The following is a 22,272-nucleotide window of genomic DNA, read 5'->3' on the forward strand; positions in this document are numbered from 1 at the left end:
TTTTACTACTTCTGCTTCCTTATAAATAATCCTCATAAATTAGTGCTTTCAATTGCATGAAGAATTAATTTACAATCTTAAGAGCCACTAAAGGTAGGGGGCCTATGTTCCAGGTTTACATGCATTATTCCGCTAGGTAATTATACTTTTCGCCAGGTTCACGCTCATCCGGTTAAGTTTGTACGATATCACAAGCAATAGTTCTTAATTTCCAGTGTATACTTATAGTTTGGAGAATTTATGCAAGAAAGAAGTAGACCAAGATGGACTGACATTTGTTTTATGACATCGCAATTTAATTCCTCAGATGATGAACTATACCACCAACGAGCTTCTTTTCCTGTCATATGCCACTCTAATTCTAATTATTTGCGGAAAGATGAATCCTTATCAAAGAACTGGCTTGGAATTGATGTTAACCCCCTCTCTTTGATGACGTGTATGAAGTGCCTACCCTCCTTCACAAGTAGCTGGGCCATTCATCGGAGGCAAGCTTTATTATTTCAGCAGATCTGTAGTCGGAAACATTTCTGTTTATGCACTCAGTATCTCCTTCTTAACGTTACATGGGTCAAAAATCAGTTCCGAGGCTCTCAAGATATTTAAATGATTCTATTTTTGAGATATAATGCATTATGTAAATATTTCAGATATGATGCAGTTTTCTACGAACAGAATGGCGTTTCCGTCTTTTCAACTTCATATTTTATCTCATTAGCACTCCTTTAGTCTTAATCCTCAAATTTCAATTTTTAAATTCCACTCTAATTTTCTTAGTCATATTCCTGTTTGTTCTTTGATTCACAGATCCTTAGCGGCCCTTGTTTTTATAACAGAGCGCATTCGCTATTCTAAAAGATACGCTCAACAGCATCAAATTGGCTTCCAGGGACTTTTCATATCCCATTCGACAACTATTCCATGCCACTCAGTCAAGAAAGGCTTAAAATGTGACCTAAAGCAAAGGCTGAGTCATAAAAAGTGGGTGAGTTCGCTTGCCCAAAGGAAGCATAGCTCTAACAACCACCCTGTGATCATATGCATTTTAACTTCTTCCCAAGTTTATCAAAACTCCATCACAAGTGAGTATCTATCTGAAAAAAGATATTTTGGATATTTATATCACCCTGAATCCTTTAACTGTTATTTTACATTTAAAAATATACCTTCATATATTTTTGTATTATGACGATTTTTTATAATATGTGACTCATTCTTTGCTCTTGTGACGCATTTTATGGTGTTCATGAACATGTTGTGCTTGAAAATATTGGTGCACTTTTATTTTCCTCTAAATTTATTGCGGGGATCAGACTGGTGTAGTGATAATAGTTCTGGCTTCTCACCCAGAGGTCCTGGGTTAATATCCCGGTGGTGGTAGATATTATTCAGAGTTTTCCCGATCCCTGCTTAAATGTTGAATGGAGGAAACTTAAAACGAAACACTATCCGTCGGATGGGACGTAAAGCCGAGGTCCTCTAGGCGCCTTTCGTTACGAGCACGCTCATGCCAACACCGGATTTCGCTCCACCCTTCCGTCGCTCACATTCCCTATTGCGAAAGTGACCTTCTCTGACGGTCCTCCTCTCCAAATACCACATCATACCCAAAATATTTTAATAGGGATGCTTGATATGGAAGACAGTTCTCCTTATCCATCAGGTAGCATCTATCTTGAACTGAAAGCAATAATATTACGGCATCTGCGACAATCCCGGGACAGGGGGGCTCCTTCCCATGCGGTGGCTGGAGGGAACACAAATAGCGCTACCGAAACTTCCTCTCACGTGTTGAGGGGTGAAATGCGATGTGGAAGGGTGTAAAACATTCGGCACGTGAGGTTAATACTCGAGGAAGAAATGACTGGTGGATTCAGGAATAAATAAAGTCCTATCATCAAGCAATGACTCTCTTAAAGTAAAAGCTTTCACGAGGCTCCAACGCTTACACTCCCTATTTAAAACAACCAAATGTTTAAAAAATCGTGATGAAAAATATCACGTTATTCTCAGAGAACCACCAAAAAACAGTGGAGCCCTTTTTGAATTTTCTCCATCCACTGAATTGTCCTATATTCAAGACGTCCTTGATGGACCTTACCAACGATTTTTTATTTTTGCTCCTACGTGCATTTACGTTTTCGGGCGATTTATTATACTCTTGCTAGTGAAAAAATAATTTAAGAGCGACACAAAGAAAATATTATTAAAACCCCACAATATTTCCACTTCTGACAAAGCGATCAATTAAGAGAGATATTTTGTCAAACGGATTGGTATAGGAATTCATTTTTTCCCTCAACTTTTATAAAAGACAAATAAATGCTATGCGTAATTTCGTTAGAGTTTCAATTGTAAACGGCTAGGGTCCGAACATCTCACACCTCACGCATATTGAGGCGGTTTGCGGAGTGGTATGTAGATGTTTCAAACAACCTGGTTTCTAATTAACACACTACATGATGCGATAAAACGAACGAGAGTTATCTTAATGGCGTCTTAAATTACTGTGAGCTGTAAAAATATCCGAGGAAGGATAATGGCAAGTGACTCATTACTTTAAAAGACAGTTCCAGAAAACAATTGAAAAAATAAGAAGAGAATGAGTAGGTATCAGCTCGATCAAACTACCGGAATACATCAACAGAATGGCGGGAAGATAGCAGGAGAAAGTCAAGTCTGCTGGCGTGAAGAGCATTTCGAGCTTTGCGCCCTATCCCAGAGGGAGCAAAGCGTTCTCTCAATCAGATGGCCAGTCATACTACTGAATTCCCTGTGATGATGGAACTGAGGCACGATTCAATGTGCCACAGAAAAACTACACCCATATTTTCAGAGAGGCCATCGAAATAGAAACGCGGAGCTATTGAAGCCACGATACATCAATTAGCAAGAAAGCAATAACAGGAAAGAGTAGAGCAAAAACTTAGTTGCGTCCGCAAATGGTGGAGAATAAATTCCCTGCATTCGCCACTCACAAGCCCAGTCTAACCGATTATCTTCCAAGGTAATCATTTCCCTGAAAAACCGCCTTTTTCCGCCGCGTTCGAGCTAGGTTCGCGAAAATTCCATGAAAGGAATTAGACAGGATTTGAGCCGAACGGAGGACTCGATTCTTTTTATTCTTGAACCTGTTCACTAACTCGATATTTTTTGGCAGGAAAGCCTAACTTCGCTTTCCTCTAAACTGCCAAGTTTCTTTACTCATAACATTCCTCACCTTCCTCGTCACGGAAGCACAGATTAACGACGTATCGTCCCTACCTCCACGAGATCAACTACTTATTTGTTTGTTACACGTTTGAAAGACCTAAGACTTACGTAACATGGGCCATTAATAGTTACGAACGTAACTGAAAGCATTTCTTTTGCAGCTTGTGCGTGTGTGGATATGAGTTCGATCTTTCCTCAATTAAATGAGTACAATGTCTTGATTAAATGATTTAGAGTCGTATACGATGGGTGCCTCACCAAAATAAGGAAAGTAAAGAAATAGTGTGCACTTTATTCAGCATTGCTTTATTGAACCATGGGCTTGGAAATGGTGGCGACATTTATTGATACTCCGCCATATATTGTAATTCGTATATTTAAATATACAACATCATTGTATTTCTTTATTTAGAAAGAGTTAGCCTAGCTTTAAACTGCTCTTGTCCCCCTCCTAAATATATAATCTACACATAAACGCCACTGATAGGTTTGATGGAATGAAATTTATCCCGCTGTATGCATATTAGTCAGCAACTAAAAACTGATCACGAGCGGTTTCATGGCTCTAATGACCGCAACCGTACATAATTAATAGAGTTTAATAATAATGAAATCTTTAATGATGAAAGATTTCGAGCACCAAATTACTGAAATCCATTTTAAAAAATGAAGAATTGGTCGTTTCGACAAATATTTTATTTTTTTCGGAAAACTAGCTAGAAATGCCTGTAATAAGTATATAATTACAGTGGAAGATCAACAGTGGAAAAGAAACTACCTCCTTTATGCGGTTTTCTTTACCAAATATTTTAGGATTAAGCATTTCCTGACATTTGTACGAAAACTATTAAACATTATCATGATTATAACTACTATAATTACTTTAAATTTTTACCTGCGGAGAACTGATACAGCTTTTAACAACGAATATCATATAACATTTTAATAAATTAAAAAAATAAATCAATACACAAATATGACCTCAAATTTCAATAATAGATACTCCTAATATAATACGATAAATTTTTATTAAGATCTTATGTTAATAAAAATAATGCTCCTTCAAAGCTATAATTAAGAGTTATAATCATTCAATAACAGTGGAAAATAAAATGATATTAACCCTATTTCTGACACATGCTCTATTAGATGATATCTACTAGATATTAAAAATATATCAATACCGGCACACGGGGTTGTTTCACTCATGCCGCATCCTAATTACGTAAAGTAGCCAGCTTAAACAAGTACGACGTGCAGAGGGACTAAATGACGCACACCGCGGGAATAAATCGGCCGGGGGAAGAGTTGATTGGGGAGCGAGTGGAGAGAAACAATCGAAGGCGTCCTTGAGAGCCAAATGTGCCTCCCGGACGATGGGCGTCAAGTGCACCGGAAACGGAACTCCCCTGCACAAATATTTCCTCCGCAGCCGAGGGTCGAGCTCAAGCCCTCCCCATGGAAAGCCAATAATTCGAGACGCCAGACCTCTCTGCGCCTAAATGCGATGCGAAGGAGATGAGGGATTGCACACTTAATTTTCATTTTCAAAATATAGCTGAGCAATTTTTGGTGAAAGGAATAAGCAGATTAACGAATACATGAATTTAATGTTTTGTTCCAACCTGTAATCGCTGGCGGTGTCATCATTAAGACTAATGAAATAAAATCCTGATATCTAAGCGAGATGGAGTAGAATTTTTCTACTTTGAAGTAAATGCTTGCTATTTTCCGCGATTATATAGTCATTGAGTCTGCAACTACTCCATCCGCGAAGTGGGTGTGTAAATTGGCATACGTCGAAAATATTAATATTCATGTGATGTTACGAAAGTAAAACTTCAATATACTGCACCTGAAATAAATACTCTCTCAAAAGAAACTTGAAACGTCACAAAATGTCATCACAATGCTGAGGACATTACCTAAATTGCTCATTTTTTATTTTATTCGGGATATATTTTTATGATGCATCAAGATCATTTTCGATTATGTGTCGCAAAATTAGGGAAATTTTTACAAAAACAAAAATGCCTTTTTTAACTACAAATGCCTTTATGTGCTGATGTCGCCTATTTGAGGACATAAGAGGAAATTTTCTTCTCAGTGTCGCCAAAATTCTGTTTATAGCGAAGCAATTTTTAACTTGGGTATTTTACGTGTAGTTTAGATGGCTCCATGCTTAAAAATGTTTAATCACTTCGTATATTTGAGTTTAAAGAGGTACTAAGCGGATCTGCAGCCAGAATTGATATAGTTGGAACATGGGTGAATACTGCAATATTAATCCAGTCGATATGAGCTCAAAAAGGGTCTTGGCAAGATAGTTTTGATTCCTTCCTCTCTTTACACGTTTTGAGGCGATGCATCTGAGATTCATACACATAATTTAGTGACACATTGCAAAAACCTAATTTTTTGTATTTTTTGTTTAGAACCATGTATCAATTAACAGTAAGGATATATTTTCTCATTATAAGAATGAAATTATCTTCCTACAAACACAGTGCCTTCAAATTTAGTTCTTTGTATTTTTCTCGACCAACCATTTGAACTCCAGCAGAAAATTGGCAAAATTCTATGTCCGTCATCGCAAAAACCCACTTTCCCTCGAGTTCAGTAAACACGCCTGCAATAGCTGTTTTTTGCTTCTGATAGTAAAATCATCAATGAATCCGAAAATTACAATCATTTTCTTCTTATTATCAGAATGAAACATATTCATCCTAGGCTTTTTTACGTAATCCTTGAGAAACTAGTTTTCGTGAGCACCGAGAAAAAGTGACAATTTTTAAATGGCACTGGTGCCCAAAGGTTCGACAAAAGAAAAACTTATGGGATAAATTTCGTGAGTGATTCTAATTTCATTAAATTTTCTAACAATAAAAAATGATTTTAAAATTTTATGGATTTAACAAAGAAATAAGTCAAAGATTTTTTGCCTTTTTCACGACACGAAATTTTGTGAGCAAACTCCAGATTCGGACTCAGGTAATATGAAGGCAATAAATCAAAACAAATTAAATGCTTTCTAGACAAAACAAAATTTTGAATGGACAGTATGGATCAAATAGAATAGGTCCGCTGAATGCCCACCGACAACTGCCGGTAAGAACGTAACAGTAACGTGTACAGAATTTCGTCCCATGTCGTAAATCCGCCCCTGCCAGGGGATAATACCCTAGATGTATTCCTTTTCAGATCCCTCGAAACTGAAAGTGTTTTTCCGTGAGTAAGGGGGTCCGGATCCCCCTGCCCCGAAATTTAAAAGTACAAATGCTTTGCTTCATCATAAAAGAAAACAAAAATTGAAAAATCATGAATTTGCAAAAGATTACTTTGAAAAATAAAGTTTTTTTCAATTATGAGAAGTGTTAAAATTAGTTTAAAACCCTCTACTTAGAATGCTGATTTTTTTTATATTTCCCCCGTCCCCCCTGGCGTTGGTCCACCCCCGCGAACGAAATTCCTGCCTAAGCCACTGCAAGTGTATGCGTTCGGCTGGCGTGAGGACGGGCGTGGGAGGAGGAGGGCAGCGAGAAGAGGAAGGCGATCCGGGCGTAGAGCAGGCGAGATGCAAAAAGGTTTCAGCCATTGTTGGGACTGACGGGTTCCCGGACTGGGTCAGTTGCGAAGGGAGTGCGGACGAAATTGACGATCATTTAAAGAGATAATGCTTTTGGTAGGAGAAATACGTGGAAAGATAAGAGAGATATCAGTATATCAGTATAATATTATCTCATAGAGATATATGAGGAAAAATTCCAACCCATGGAGACTATTCGAGGATTTCACGATTCATATGTACTTGTATAAGTCCGACATCGCTCATTAAGGCGTTCAATGAACGGCAAAATGATTCAAATGGATGCCATATTGAACGAATCTATGATCCACTGTATAAGCTATTGGCTCAGTTTTTTGTTCCATATCATCTCTCTCGCAATGCCGTGCTGTGGTCCGTATTTGTTTTCCTCGCGATTCGACGCGGAAACATTTGAAGACAAGGAAACTAGCAGCATATAGACCTCAGAAATCGGAGAGGGATAAATAATAGATTTTGAATTATACGTTCGTTATATGAATTACGACGTATTCATGTATGTGGTAGAGGGTTTAAACTGTGTTTTAAACCTTGAATGCATAGAGATAATGGATCAATATGGATTTTGAAATATCAATTCATCAATATGTCCAATGTTTGGCAATACGAAATATGTATTGTTATCCCATTAGAATTGAAATAGAATCTTTTCCTCATTGCTTTAAGCGAATATTATTCCAATGACTATGAATGGGGTTAAAAGCAAATTTAGAGGGATGAAAAAATATTATGATGGCGTGAAACGTGCTCATCGCTATTTCAATTATTAATTCAAATACAATTACGCTCTTGGACCGAGGACAACTATGATAACGTTAATTAGTTTATATCTAACGGTAATAACATTCTACCTCCGAAGAATAACAAACTTAAACATTCAGTGAAAAGATTGAAATGGGAGTGAGCAACTTCCGCTCTCCCTACCCGAAAAAAAGAAAATTTTCGAAAAAAACATGACAGTGAGGCCACAGAACATTTCAACGGACATAATTAAAATGGGAGACTCTGCCATGGTATCGTACTTGTGGCGCTTATTCCATGCAGCCATAAATAGTCAGCCTCGATCCGGTGATAGAAATGGCTCATATATTTTTTAATATTTGAAATAGGGGACAAGGCGGCAGCAAGGAACTACAAGCAAGTCGATAGTACGTGAATGAATGGAAAAAAGAGTGGAGGGATGCGAAGGGGATTGGTGGAACAGGGTTGTTCAAAAACCAACATGGAACAGGCAATGCCTCTGAAACACGACTTTTAGGGTTAAGCAAACGCATTAGCGACGCTGTCGGAGGTCGATACATCAGCTATAATCATAGATCTATCCACACACTGATTATCTTCCTGAGCGGATAAGAACTAATAAAATGGAAATAGCAAAAGCAGGCATCTTACCTTTTCACGTAAGAAGCACACACACACACGCAAGCAGTGCTCCCTTTCGGGGACAAAAATGAATAAACAGAAACTCATGCAAATACCTTTGGAGTTTACTTCACGAGCGATGGGGAACACGTCGAGCACGTAACATGCAAAGCTTTCAAAGTTTTACATTGGGCAATGAGGAATCCGAAGGGCAGCTTAATGGCCATAATTCATCCCTTCACATAGTAAAACGGAGATCGCAAATAAAGAAGGTCAAAAAGTTCTCATTCCTAAACAGGACAACTACTGAATGGAACACATTACCTGGAGAGTTATTTAAACCCTTGTCTTGTAACATGCATGCGTTCAAAAATAAAAATATGATGAATACGTACATAGTGACTGATGATGAATCATGAAAGCTGAGCGGAGATTTCAGCATTTTTTTAAAAGATATTAATGTAAAATAATGGGTCCCATGTTGTTTTTTAGGTCTTGAAATGCAATCTTACTGTGTCACCCAACAATATTCAAGCTATACGGGTATGTGTAACAATAATATGCTCCGCGCATAAAATTACGTAAATACGTGAGGCATGTGACAGTCATCATATGTTCTTGCGACAAATTAGTCCAACATATTTTACCTACTTAATTTCATGTTATTATAGTCAATTTTCCTCATCCATTTTGCTACGAACCAATTCTTTCTATAAGATAACTAAGCCGGAGAAAAACGGAACTTCGGAAGATGAACTTTTGTTCAAATCCCGGCAGTTGCAGAGTATTTTCAGAGATTGCCCGATCCCTGCTTGAGTGTTGTGTGGAGGATATTTCAAGCGTAACACTCCATCCGTCGGATGGGACGTTAAGCCGTGGTCCCCTTGGCGTCTTTCGTTAAGAGCAGGTTAATGCCGACGCCGGATTTCTCTCCACCCTTCCTTACATACCCTTCCCTCATGGCGCGAAAGACCTCAGCTGTCGGTCGCCTCCTCCAAATACCATACCATACCAATACGATGAACTTTTTCATTCATCTAGTAATATCGGAATTCTATTGCTCAAGAATTTGAGATATCGAGCAGAGAAATCATGGTAAATATTTGTGAAGCTGAAGATATTTCATGGGGAAATTGTATTTCGTGGAAATTAGAAGCAGAGTATTTTCAGCCAACCACAATACTGGGGCCTGGGTTAATCCTTTGCCTGCTAATCTTGTAATTATGGATTCTATTCCCACTATATATATTATCACCTGAGACATATATGTATGTTCATGAAGTTCTTTTTGTGCCGTCTCTGTAAAACCTGTACGATCTGACAGAATGTCCAATAATGCAAAATTTGTAAGCGCCTATTTTAAGTGCCTAATTTTAAATTTCTGGTGCTCATTTAGGTTTCCTACTTTATTTTTAAGGACTAAATTATTAGTGCATGCTACACCATTTTATGGCGCACTCAAATGATCTCAGATAAATAAGCGACGGGAAAATCAAAAGTTATTACTAATGTATAAACCTATCAGCAGAAAGCATGTCTGCAGTCTTCTTGTATGAGTAATTTCAACACACAAAACGGAATACATAGATTCTCTTAATTCCACCAGTGTAGAAGAGGAATTCTTAACCTGAGAGAATATGGGCCTCGGTAAAAATCAATCAGTCAAAGAAGCAGCTCACTAATAAACTGTTTTAATAAGTATAAACATAAATAAATATATTTTAAAATGTCAAAAATTCCATGCATTTGTTGATCTCATGTGCGCGAGCAAATTATATCATTACCCACCCCCATTAACATGGAAATATTACTGCGCAAAGAACTTTGTATCAGTTAAGTACTACGTGCATGTATTCATATAAAATGAACCTATAGAAACCGATGCTGATATTTTCCTTTTCATTTTACTACGCGAACGTTCCAATGGCAACTTGTCCTAGTACTTAAATAACAATATATCTGATAATTCACCAACCTAAATTTCCTCAGCTTAGTCATTATCAAGGGCATTGGCGTCTGCAAATACTCCTCACCTGCTGGTGCAAATTAATAAGAACCCATGGGATCAAAATATTTTAGTTATTTCGTGAGATTTTGCAGGTCAAAAAATAATGTACCAAATCTCAGAAAAAAAACTTTCTCGATAATCTTGAAGCGTCTTTCAGAATATCTAAAGTTTAATGCTCGGGCACTAACACATTGTTTCTAAGGGCAACGACCGGCGGCTCCCGAGGTGTATAATTCCGTAACTGGCGAAATCGCTGGTCACGAAACCATGCTTTGGGTTTTAGTATTTACTCTACTAGAAAGCAGTAAAATTGTATGCGTAAAGAGAGGCAGTGGCTGATCATACCTAGAAAACGAGGTCGTCAATTAATTTTTAATGTGAATAAGCGACCACAGAAGGTAAACTCTTATCCCGGTGCCTAATTTTGCTTATGCAACAGATTTATTTTCATTTAAAATATTCATAAAGTTTGTAAATTTACACAGAGAGGAAGATGTGATAAGGAAAAGTGATTATTTCGTTGATTACTCTTCCTTTGAAATCCCTCGATTTTTTTATCATATCAAGAGGTCATGTCACTAAATGCACCTCCGATGCACTCCTAATACAATTATTGACCCAATTTCCTCTGCCTCTACTCTCACTGTGCCTTTGATACAAAGTCTGTGATGTAATTTCCACGTCGGGGAAATTTTCTTTCGCCTTTGGCTCTCAACTTTGATGGAAAGGATTTTAGCGGACGAATAAGCCTGAGGCTCAATGTCATTACGGATTGCTACTGTAAAAAATAACCGTTAAATCTATTTCACCGCCACTCGAATCATTTTTTTCCACTCATCCGCCAGATAGGGATTCAAAATGATTCCGACGTTCCATCGAATCGGATTTGTGCCCACTTGCAGCCCAGCAAGAGGCATGCGCTACATCACTCAATTTTTACCAGAGGTCAGGCCTTACCCGGAATTCATCCGCCAACAGCGGAGAAATAGTATTACCCACCCATTCAAGGCTTCACCTACTTTTTACTTCCATGACAAAAAAATTAATCTCGCAATACGGAACCCGCTATTACTTAATAACTTCCCGGAAATGTTCTCAGGAAATATACTAAATCGCGACTTTAACATTAGGCAGCTAAAATTTGTGGAATTTAGAAACAACCGTATGTTGCATTAGCGTTGAAACGGGTAGGGAAGGAATAGCTATTGGGTGGAATATTACAGAGTTAAAATCACCTCTCCCAGGCTTAATCGCATTTATAAATTGATATAATTTTTTGTTATTTTCCGGCGAACAATTGAAGTAAAGTTTTCTCGGGTTAAGCACCGGATCAGGTCCTCCATATCTCCTTGCAACGTTTCGATGAACAACTCGCCCATCGTTATCCAAATCATTGGATTCCTGAATCCCTGATGACGATGGGCAAGTTCATCGAAACGTTGGAAGGAGATATGGAGGACCTGACCCGGTGCGAAGCCCAAGAAAACTTTTCTTCGTTTCTAAATTTTTTCATAATAGCATAACACTAGCGTAATAAATTTTCAATGTCTTCTCAAAGAAAATATCTAACTCATATTGACAAGAACTCAAACTTGCACCTGCAATCATCATCTGATTCACAAATTTCTACAAAAATTTATCTCACAACCGCTTTAATATTCGCCATCCAGCGATATCAAGGTAAAATGTACCAGCTACCTATTTCATTTCACTTCAACATCCAAGAGAAATGAAAATATTTTCAAGAAATTATACAACCCAGAAACCTAGCTAATAAAAAGGAAATTCAATACATACGGTCATCCATTCACGGGTAATGTAACCATTTGCTTCTCATGATGGAACTTCAACATTCAGTGTGCGTGGAAATCGTGACTCTTTCTACACATCACTATTAGAGTTGATTTTTTTCTACATGGATTGCTGTTAACCCGCAATCTTTGCAAATACCTGCATTAAGACAGTAGATTAAAGCATAAACTTACAGTAGCTTTGGGATTTCTAAGGAAAAAGACAGAAAAGATTCGAAAGCCCGTAAACCCTCAAATCAGTTTCTTCCGAGGGTCATGTTATCAATCCCGGTCAGGCCCCTGCCCCGGCTAGCGAAGCTTGATTCAGATTACAACTCATCTCAGCGGGCCGGTAAGGGATACATTGTGGAGCACTTGAAATAACCAGTAAAAATCAGGCGTTACATAAGGCCGTGCACAAGGCACCAGCGAGGACGCTATTGATTATCGGCCGACCTCATTCCCCAGAAGCCCACCATTCTCAATCATCTCTAGCACATTACCCCTTTGCTCTGCACCGAAGAAACTGCCATTTCAATGCCTCTCTCGACAGTTTCAGCGCGGTGAATAGACTACAAAGAATTAGTATCAAGATTGACTGGAGACAAGGCGCTTAAAGAAAAACAAAAAACACACGAAAATGTGACCCCAGCGCACTCCCGAGTACGCAATTGGGCGCGAGAAAGGCAAAACATGCGACGAATGACAAGCGTAGGCGGAGGGCGGATGAATTGACGGGAAATAAAATCACCTCAGTGAGATAAATTGACGGCATGGGTTTATGCGACCAGAAATTGCGCGCTAATGATTTGCCACTGATAAGAAAAGACGCAAGTGGTTACGCTGTTACACCTGATTAAAGGTGACGTTGCAATTTTCGCGATGTTTTACCAGCTAAAGTGATAGCGAAATGCATTCCGGCTTAATACAATTAGCAGTTTATAGCACATCCAAAATATTTAAGTCATCCGCTTAAGATTGCAATGAGGAAACCTGTTCTAAGTTAATCTGTGATCCAATGATTTTTCATGTGAAGAAATTTCGCCAGTTTCACACATTATTTAATTCATTTATTTACTCCGGTTATAATGTTAAAAAAGAAAACCAATGCCTTGACGAAGGAAATGATAAGTGAGAGTGACAAATATCATGCAAATCTTTAAGGTGTCGTTCGCGTGTAGGATAGAACGGGGATATAACTGCATTAATAGAGAGAAATTTGAAAGATAGCATTTTTGTTATTTTCCTTATAAGTGGATTAAATTTGATAAATATTTCATAAAAATCCCCAACACCCTTTCCAACTGTCACATCAGTTCAGACTCATTTGCAGATTTCATGCTCTCCTCTGAAGACAAACAATAGAAATAAATGATTGAGGCAAAGACTTAAATCATTTAAATTTATAACATTTATCCTCCGCCGATATTTTTGCTCGTGATAAATAATAACTTTGAAATTAACTTTGACATCATCCAACCATTGAACGATCTCCAACCGCCTGAATGCCGTTCCATTCGCCCGCTGCCGCCGAAGTTATAACCAAAAGTACATACCCGAGAATCAATATTAGAAGATAATACAGGGATTTTCATTTTCCCTCTATATGTCACGAATTGATCAATTTGCGAAATAATTCAGCTCAACTCATTGATTAGAAATTCATTGGTTGTCTATTGCCATCAATACAATAATGGTTAAGAATAAAGCCGCTCTACAGTTCCACGAATATCGCTCAAAGTGTAGTAATCATATGGTTTTAAGCGTTCTGCGTTATTGTAAACAACGGATATAACTGAATTAGCAGCAGACTTATACCAATGCATTTTATTTGTTTTCCTTTTCAGTGGATAATCAATGATCCATTAAAATTTATAATTATTTTTTTAATCTCCAATACTCTTTTTCAAGTGCCGCATCATTTCATCTATCTCTTCACGTAGAAAATAATATAGAATTCTTCGAAAATATACGCGATAAAAATCATCAAACGATGGACTACCTCTGCTTTACCAAAAATATACCCGCTACACTAAATTGACTTCATTACCTCTTCAATATTTTACACAACTTAATGAACTCGGAGAGGAGGTATTTTTTATTTTCAATTTCAATTAAAATCTAGGTCCTTAAAATCAGAATGTGCCATTCCTCAGTTTGATTTTAATAATAATGACCATTTCAGAGATGAAATTTAACCTCGCAGATAGTTGCGCATTGCGCACGAGTTAAGGCTGCCAGCGAATTTGCTAGTTCCAAACTCAATGTCCACCTTATTCCTCAGAATCCTCCTAAATTCCATTAAGTTAATTTAAAGAAACGCCAGAGCAGCTTAATTACGTAGTGCGCTAGGAGCAATTTGGGAGGGTCCGGAGCTGAACCACATTCACCAGACAGCAATGAGGAGACAAATTAAGAATGAGGGAGCAGTACAACGACATTATGCATTGAACCGTAAATAAGACCATGTATAAACCTAATCTTGGCTACAATTGATCAACTTGAATTCATATGACATAGATTTCAATAATGCATTGATACTCTAACCGATATGCTTGTTTATTAGCTATATAAGGTTATTCCTTTCACTTAATAGACATATCTTAAGTTTACAGCCAACAGTCACTGAAGAAAACTCTCATGTCGTAATTTGAGCAAATATTCTTTTGCTTAAAATCAATGTGGCAATGAAAGGATGATCGGCTTTAACTCTGTAAACAAGGTAATACACTTATGGAGAATGTCTTTCAAAATTCTTTGTATCGCATGAACTAAGAAGGAAGTGCAATAAAGAGAATATCGTCTTAGAATCTCACTGTAATATTTCAAGATCCGACAGAAACGATAAATTAAGAGAGACAATTTGCCAAACGGACGGGTATCAGACTTCAGTTTTTCCTCGAGCAATGAAGCACTTAATAAATGCTAGGAGGGACTCAGTATGCAAATCTCATTCACTTTTTCTTCTGTTTTCGTAAACGGCTAATGTCCTGGCATACGATTGAGAGATTAGCCTGCGGGCTAGTACGATGATGTCGATTTTTCCACTAATTGACCAATTTTCTAGACTGAGGATTGCCTCATATTGATGTAAACCTGATAAATTGATTTTTTTTAAACTCATCGCTAAAATATCAAATAAAGAAACGCAGAGACATGGAATGAAATGTGTACCCTCGACACGAGCCGAAGATTAAAAAATTTAAAGTTCGGTCTACTCTCGTTTTATTGGCTATCGTATAAATAAATGAATACGGGGAGCACCAATTTCCGTGACCCAAACTTGCGAATGACACCCATCCCATTCATTTTCACGGCGCATCCTCAAGGGATGGACACAATGCACGCGTATAGACCGGCCCCGCGGAGTTGATCGGGGGTGGCCGGAAATTTCTAAATGAGATGGCGTCACGTCGCTTCGGCCGTAATTTATCCCGGCGTGACGTGTAATGGCGTCCGTAACCGTGATGTACCGTCGAAAATCCAATCACTTTGCCGCTCCGCAAAGACGCGGAGACCCTGCGGGGCTGACTGCAGCCATCTACAACCATTGGCCGCACCCCACCTGCTGACCTCCGACGGGGAACGGCGGAACTTGAGCCGACGGAAGCACGATGGCTTGGAAAAGGTTTCGCCCCGACCCAGCTCAACCCATCTCGGCAAAGACTGCCTCGACTACCTTCTTCTCCCGAGATGTATGCGAGGATGCGTCGACGATCAATTAACGCCAACGAGAGATCCCGCGGCAATTTCCGGGTCAACTTGACGTCGAAACCAACGATTTATCCAGAGAAATACATGGCGGACAGATGGCTGGAGGTTGACACTTCTCCGACAACAAAAACGAACGTTAACACAACGGCGATGAAATTGAGGAAGAGCAACTAGACGTCTTTTGACCGACAGAATAGTATTTTTCCGTATGTTTTCCCGGAAAACGTAAATAGTGCGCGATGTATAAAATACCACACGTATATACAGCCGCTATCGCTCGAATTCACCTTATTTTGCGGTTTTCAGTACGTTTTTTTCTCGTGCCGCTGAGAGAGATGTAACGCGAGGAGACACCGCCAGACTGTAGGCATCCGACGACAGCTTAAGAAAGACATATGAGTGGAGCGAATCGATAGTACATACAATGGAGCCTGTGGACGACTGCGACCGTGCCAAGGTATGAGACGGCGTGGAGGCAGCCATGCGACATCTCCCTCATTGAATAATTTACATGTGGATGCATATCGCCCATAATTATCTCTTCGAGGTGATTAAAAGAGGTGAGCCTCAGAAAAAGGCAGCCATTTCCCATCTGTCCATCGCGAGTAAATGTTTTGGAGAGCGTCAAATGATGCGTTCGTTCGAACGACACATTAAATGCTCCTAAATATTGAATCCTTACGCAATGAAGATTCTGAACTTCATTTGCAATAACATAAAATATTGATTTTTGCCGCTAATAACGCTCTTCATTCAAGAAAAAACATTTAAAATTGCGCTCAAGTTATTTTGCATTACACACTAACTTATAAGAGTTCGGTTTCGAATGCCTTTAAGTAAAATTATCGTGTTGCTACCCATTCATATTAATTTTTTTTAAATAAGCTGTGACCGGAGTCGACATTTTCAAGAAAACGCTACATTCTCTCTGTAGACTAGTCTATTGAGGAACCTCATTACTCATTTCAAAATACGTTTTTCTCTTGAAATTATCGGGGTAAAGAGAGTAGATTTTTGCCAACATTTGACTGAATCTCGTACGTAAGAATTTACATTTGAGTAAGTAGCAAGGCAAAGTTTTCAAATTTGAATTAGAGGAAAATGTTGTCCAGAATGTATTTCATATAGTCAGTGAATTCCAGGATGATAAAATCGGTTTTAAATGTGCAATACGTCAAATACGTCACCAAAAAGATTTCTCGAACGGGAGGGACTCGTCCCCTTTATAAGAGTTGGCGGGATAATCAATTCTACGTGAAGGATTGATTCCCGGCGCATTGATTGCAGCGTTTCGAACGCATTGATGCCTCAGGTCTCCCACCGGGCGCTATCGATGCTGGCCACCAACGTTTCGTCTTCCATCGTCGTGAGAGTAGAATGGCCCTTCAAATAGTTGAACATTCTACCCCGATGCAGCGAGAGCAGACTTGGTCGTCGACAAGTCGCGTCGGTGCCATGCGTCGATAGGTAGGGAAAATAGATAGAGATATCTTTTTGCAATTAATTCTATATTTTTAACTCTCTCATACCCACGTTTACTTTCTGATTCGGAGAATGTAGGTGACGCAGAACATTTCTTCTGAAAAATGGAGCAATGTTTTGATTGCCGAATTTTGAACTTTCCAGAAAAGTATGTATGTTCGGCATTGCAAGAATAGAGGAAAATGCATGGGAGCTTCTCGGCAATTCCCTCTTTCATAATGTCGCAGATACTGAGGACTTTTTCCATGGAATGGGACCGCGGAGCGAACAATAGGCCAGCAGCGAGAGATAACGAAACGGGAAAGCATAAAATGATTCATCGTATCGCATCATGAGCTAGATACATAAGATAGCGGAGCGCTCGCGACTTGCACATCATCACCCTCTGGAGCAGAGGATCGTTCAAGTGACGATTTTCTAAGCTGCGCGTGGCTATAATGGGCAAAGCATAATTGATCGAAATATAACGAAGAGTGGTGGTCATGAATAACGGCAAACGAGCATCCGCAGCTTTGGTGACCAACCCTTTGCTTCACATGAACCCACCAACAAATCTCAAAATGAGACGTTGTAGCCTCCAATTCGAGAGTGCTATCGCATTTTTGTCCTGTCTTCTACTTATGGGCACAAAAAATCGTTAAGTTTCTCACCTCTGAAATATTTATAACCCTGCTTGGGAAAACATAGCGATTTAAGCCTTGCGAATTATGACCTGAAATGTTCGACAAAGCAAAATAAATGCATAAAAACTGTAGGATTATCAAACATACTCGACATAATTTTCAAGGATAATAAAGACAATCTGGTTACTATTACAAATAGAAAAGTAATTTCAATGCATGTGAGAGAAATACGTTCCGACGGAGCCATTCTGTCAATGCCAGACATAATGCCGCATAAGGCATTTGCCATCAAGGCATAATGAACACGGTTGGAGTACCGTCATGCCGAGCATTATCACAGATCCTCCAAATATTAACTGATATACTATCGAGACGGGCGTGATGCAAGTTGAGCCCGTACTGATCGAGGAGAAAGATATCATCCCCCACTTGAATAAGATTTAGCCGTAAGAAGATTAAATTTTGTGAGTAAACTACACTCTGTTCAAGTGGAAATCTGTTATCTCTTAAACGAACACTAAGCCTAGAATTCCTCAAGATTGTCACGATGCAATCCTCGTAGCTGGGCTCTGAAGAGCTAGGTTCGAATCTCGGGAGGATATAAACGTCATGTTATTAGTTTCATTCACATCATAGATTCTAGGTATCATAATTGAACTCAGCTGTCGAATCATAATTCAGTATATGTTACACTGATAGATAGTTGAGTACATACCTTTATTTCTCTTTTCATCGATCAATCAAAAATTTATTTCTCTTTTATCAATGAGCATGCCTGGTATACGTATAACTGAGTTGTTACTTATGGTTTCCTAAAATAATATTCGATGTAAAGGAAATGTGGCAAAAAATAAATCACAGTGGAATGTTCAAATCTGTCTTATTTCACGTGAATCAAATCAGTTCCACATCGCAAGGAACTCGGCAATACTTGAGTTCTCTGAGAGCTTTTCCATTCCATCTTGGCGTGTTTCTCCCGCCGGCCTGCCTTCGAGGCGTACAAGGCGTTGCACTGTCAAGGCTCATCCACGACCAATGACCAAGGAGCCTTCATCGGAATGAAACGCTTTGTCACTTCACCGGCTGCGGTCTTAGCAATTCCCTCCGCTCCCAAACCACCTCGTTTGCCAGGCGGCCAGTACCCGACCAGCAGACGAATAAAAGCTAAAACTACGCATGACATCGTATTAAGCTTTATTTTGCGGAAGACGTTCTCGTCCATGTCACAAATAAAAAGGGTAAATTTGTGTTCCACTACTTAAGTTAAAAGACTCAAAAAAGTACAATGATTTCAGCACCTAGTGCCAGTATCAAGTTAATAAGCCATTGCATCTTGCCCATCGTCATTGCTCCTTTATTATGGCAATCTTGCTAAAAGTACGCCTGATATTTCTCATGCATTTAATAGGTTGGTACTCTTCAGGAATTAAATGTTGTAAAAATTTTGCACTGTTTATATCTATGGAAAGCAGAAGGTCCGTGGTTCGACCCCCGGTGGAGGTGAAAATATTCCATGTGCTCTCGGCCATCATTCTATCTCCACGCCAACACCAAGTGAACGTCATGTGTTTGGATAACCAACGAACTCACCAAAAAGATGATTATCTTGGATTAGAACGAATAATGTGATGGATTGGTGGGTTTTCATGGTAAGCCTGAAGGATGCAGAAGGAGGGAGATGAATGGGAAAAATCTATATCACTCACATCATTTTAAATGATTACTACAAGTGAACGCTGGCAATGATGGATGTGAAATTACTTAAAAATCGATTTTTTTACTGCAGCTAGAATGAATGCCACATGTCATGGCCAGAGATAGTAGTATTAGTGATATAACCCTGAAATTAACCCAGAAGGTAGGGTATTTAAAAATGAGTATCCCTTTATGATTAGTGCCCATGGCCTAGCCAGTTGCCAAAATAAGAGTACCCATAATATTCAACAATTATCACTTATCATAATTTTCTCAAAGCCTTGCTTACATTGAATACATTAGGAGCTAGATATTTTATCTTCCTTTTTCAAATTTTTCCAAGAATATAACTGACATTAATGAACTCCGCTCCATCCAAAAACGTTAGCTATGCAGCATTAGCTATCCTCTAGCCGCGAAATGCATGAGAAAAGTCCGCAGCGAGTAAGAATAGAAGTCATATCCTATGTACTCGAGTATTTTACACAGGTAACCGTGATGTGGGACGTCTCGTTAGTCACCAACAGCAACGTCGTCAGCTTTCATTGACAGATTTCACAAGGATGGAAGCGGACATTTGAGATAAACTAATAATGACCAACAATGTATCCATTCGGTTTCACTTAATGTAAGAAACATGTTGGGAATCCGACGCAGCGGCATACAGAGCCCCTGCAAAATGGTGGTGATTAAAGGGGAAGTAATTTCCTTGGAGCAAATAGGGAGGATTTTATACCTATCTTCAGTTTAAAATAGCGAGGTATAAATGACACCGGCGGAGTGGAAGTGATATAAGTGTATGTAGTATGCGGCCTCGCCGTCACCCGCGCAAAGTACATGACGCGACAAAGGCGCCACCGCTGCCCCCCACCCCCGCCTCTATCGATTCTCCCTCACGGCACACTTCTCTCCTTGCCTCTTATCTCCCTCCCCTCCCCCCAAATCGATGAATGGCGCTCCCCCCTCCCCTCGGCAGACAACACCGCCCCACATAGGGGGGAGCACTGCACCTCCGCCTCATCCACGCAACTTCCACTAGAGAGGGGAAAGAGAGAGGCTTGTGATGCCACAACAACCCCAGCGTCTCAGGCCTCGCCAGCGTCGCCGAATCTTGTAGGGCACTCAGACGCGACGCGAAGGGGGAAAGGACTGCCTATGGAGTCTGAAAGCGACGCCGCGGCCAAACGAGTGTCTCGGGCCGGGGCGGGAACGGCGACACGCCCCGCGACCAAATGGCGCGGCAGCGGCACCCCGGCGGCCGCCCGTGCCCCCACACAGCCTCCGGTCCGCCGCGGGCACAGTGGTCGGCCGCCGCGGCCGCCGAGAAACCCTCCCTCGAGCGAATGGGATCGACTTGGCGCGCGACCGCCCCGTGAGGCATTTGACGGTCGGAAAGCGGGTCACAAACATATCGGCGGGCTCTCTAAAGGAATAGCCCTTATCGCTCTCCTCACCAGGCAGAGAAAACACACAGGGCGACAGTACTCACCGGCGTCCCTGTTCTTCTTCTTCCGCCACGAGAACATGTTCGAAAAGTTCACTTTAGACACACTCTCCGATGGCCAGGCTCATGGGAGCGAAAGCGCCTGGCTGTTGGACGCCTGGATGATGGGCACGAGTGGTGGGAAGGGGATCCAGCGTGCGCGGCTGCTACTCCTGAAGGAAGGGATCCCCGCGGGCGATTAGCACGGGCGCGTCGAGGAACACGAGGTCGAGGACACGGCAGGCGAGCAGAAATCCATACGCGTCACGTCGCGGCGAGAGCGCTGAGGCGGACTGAGCAGGCCGGAGAGGCAGAGGAGGAGAGGGCAGGGCGGGGAGGGAGGGGCGGGGGTGGAGGGGGCTCGAGATAAGAGGGCGGAGGGGAGGGGAGTGCATCCCAATGATTAGTCCAACCTCGCGGAATGAAGAGGAGGACGCACGGCGAGGATGCGAGAGGAACTCACGTCTCCGTGGAAAGACAATCGCATGCCCACGGACACCCAAATAGGTCAGCTGGAATGTAGACCAACACGAAGTCAATCAAGCCCCCCCTTACATAGTGATGGCGAAAAATATACTTCGCTCTTACTCACTCACTGATTTAACTCGTCCGGTAGTTTGAACAGGTGAAGGTAGGGATCACTTTCATAGTCAGGGTAGGGGGGACAAGTTTCTTGCCCTGAGCCGTCTCGCTCACCGTGTACTTTAGTGGGGGGTCCCCGAAGGCTTCACCTGGGAGTCCAACCCGGCATACAAAATGAAATTTTTCAAAAAATCATTATTGGTGATATTTTAAATGAATAGAGTTTAATAAAGAGAGTAGCAGAGTCTTTTGAGGGACTGGCGAAGGGAATTAATGGTTGCATAATCCAAAGAGCAGTTATTAACGCACGGAACCACTGTACTAATAAAAAGGGGACTTCTGGGTGACGCTCTACTGCATCTTTATCAAAAAGTGATTAGAAGAATCTTCAACACGTGAGATTAAGGAAGGAAGCGTTTTAGAGCTCAGCCTAACTGCCACGCTATACACACGCATTAGCATTCCCGCCGCAAGCACCAGCTACTTCTTCTTCTTTCCAAAGAAGGGAGCCCCTTTGATATAAATCACCTTCAATATTCTATTGAACAGACTAGTCACGATTATAAAAGACTGAACGGAATAACTATGTATTATAGAAATACTTGCGAAAATATTAATAAACAAATTAACTGCTCTGGAGCACGACTCAGGTAAATGGGCCGTATTCAGTAACGAATTTATGAGATTAATCCAATTAAAATTTTGCTTACGTGATA

The 22,272-nt window shown here is 40.3% G+C and overlaps 1 protein-coding gene across 2 annotated transcripts in view; it reads right to left on the reverse strand.

The window, feature by feature from the left end:
- Positions 1-21,260, reverse strand: part of LOC124171922 (cAMP-dependent protein kinase catalytic subunit 1) — a 349,628-nt gene extending 328,368 nt beyond the window's left edge. For both annotated transcript variants that reach the window (XM_046551347.1, XM_046551346.1), the window contains exon 1: positions 20,981-21,260. In XM_046551347.1, the coding sequence (XP_046407303.1) occupies positions 20,981-21,017 (37 nt within the window). In that variant the 5' untranslated portion in view covers positions 21,018-21,260. The remainder of the gene's footprint in view (positions 1-20,980) is intronic.
- Between the last annotated feature and the right edge of the window lie 1,012 nt (positions 21,261-22,272).

The sequence above is a fragment of the Ischnura elegans genome, chromosome X (genome assembly GCF_921293095.1).
Source record: "Ischnura elegans chromosome X, ioIscEleg1.1, whole genome shotgun sequence".
Lineage (NCBI taxonomy): Eukaryota > Metazoa > Arthropoda > Insecta > Odonata > Coenagrionidae > Ischnura > Ischnura elegans.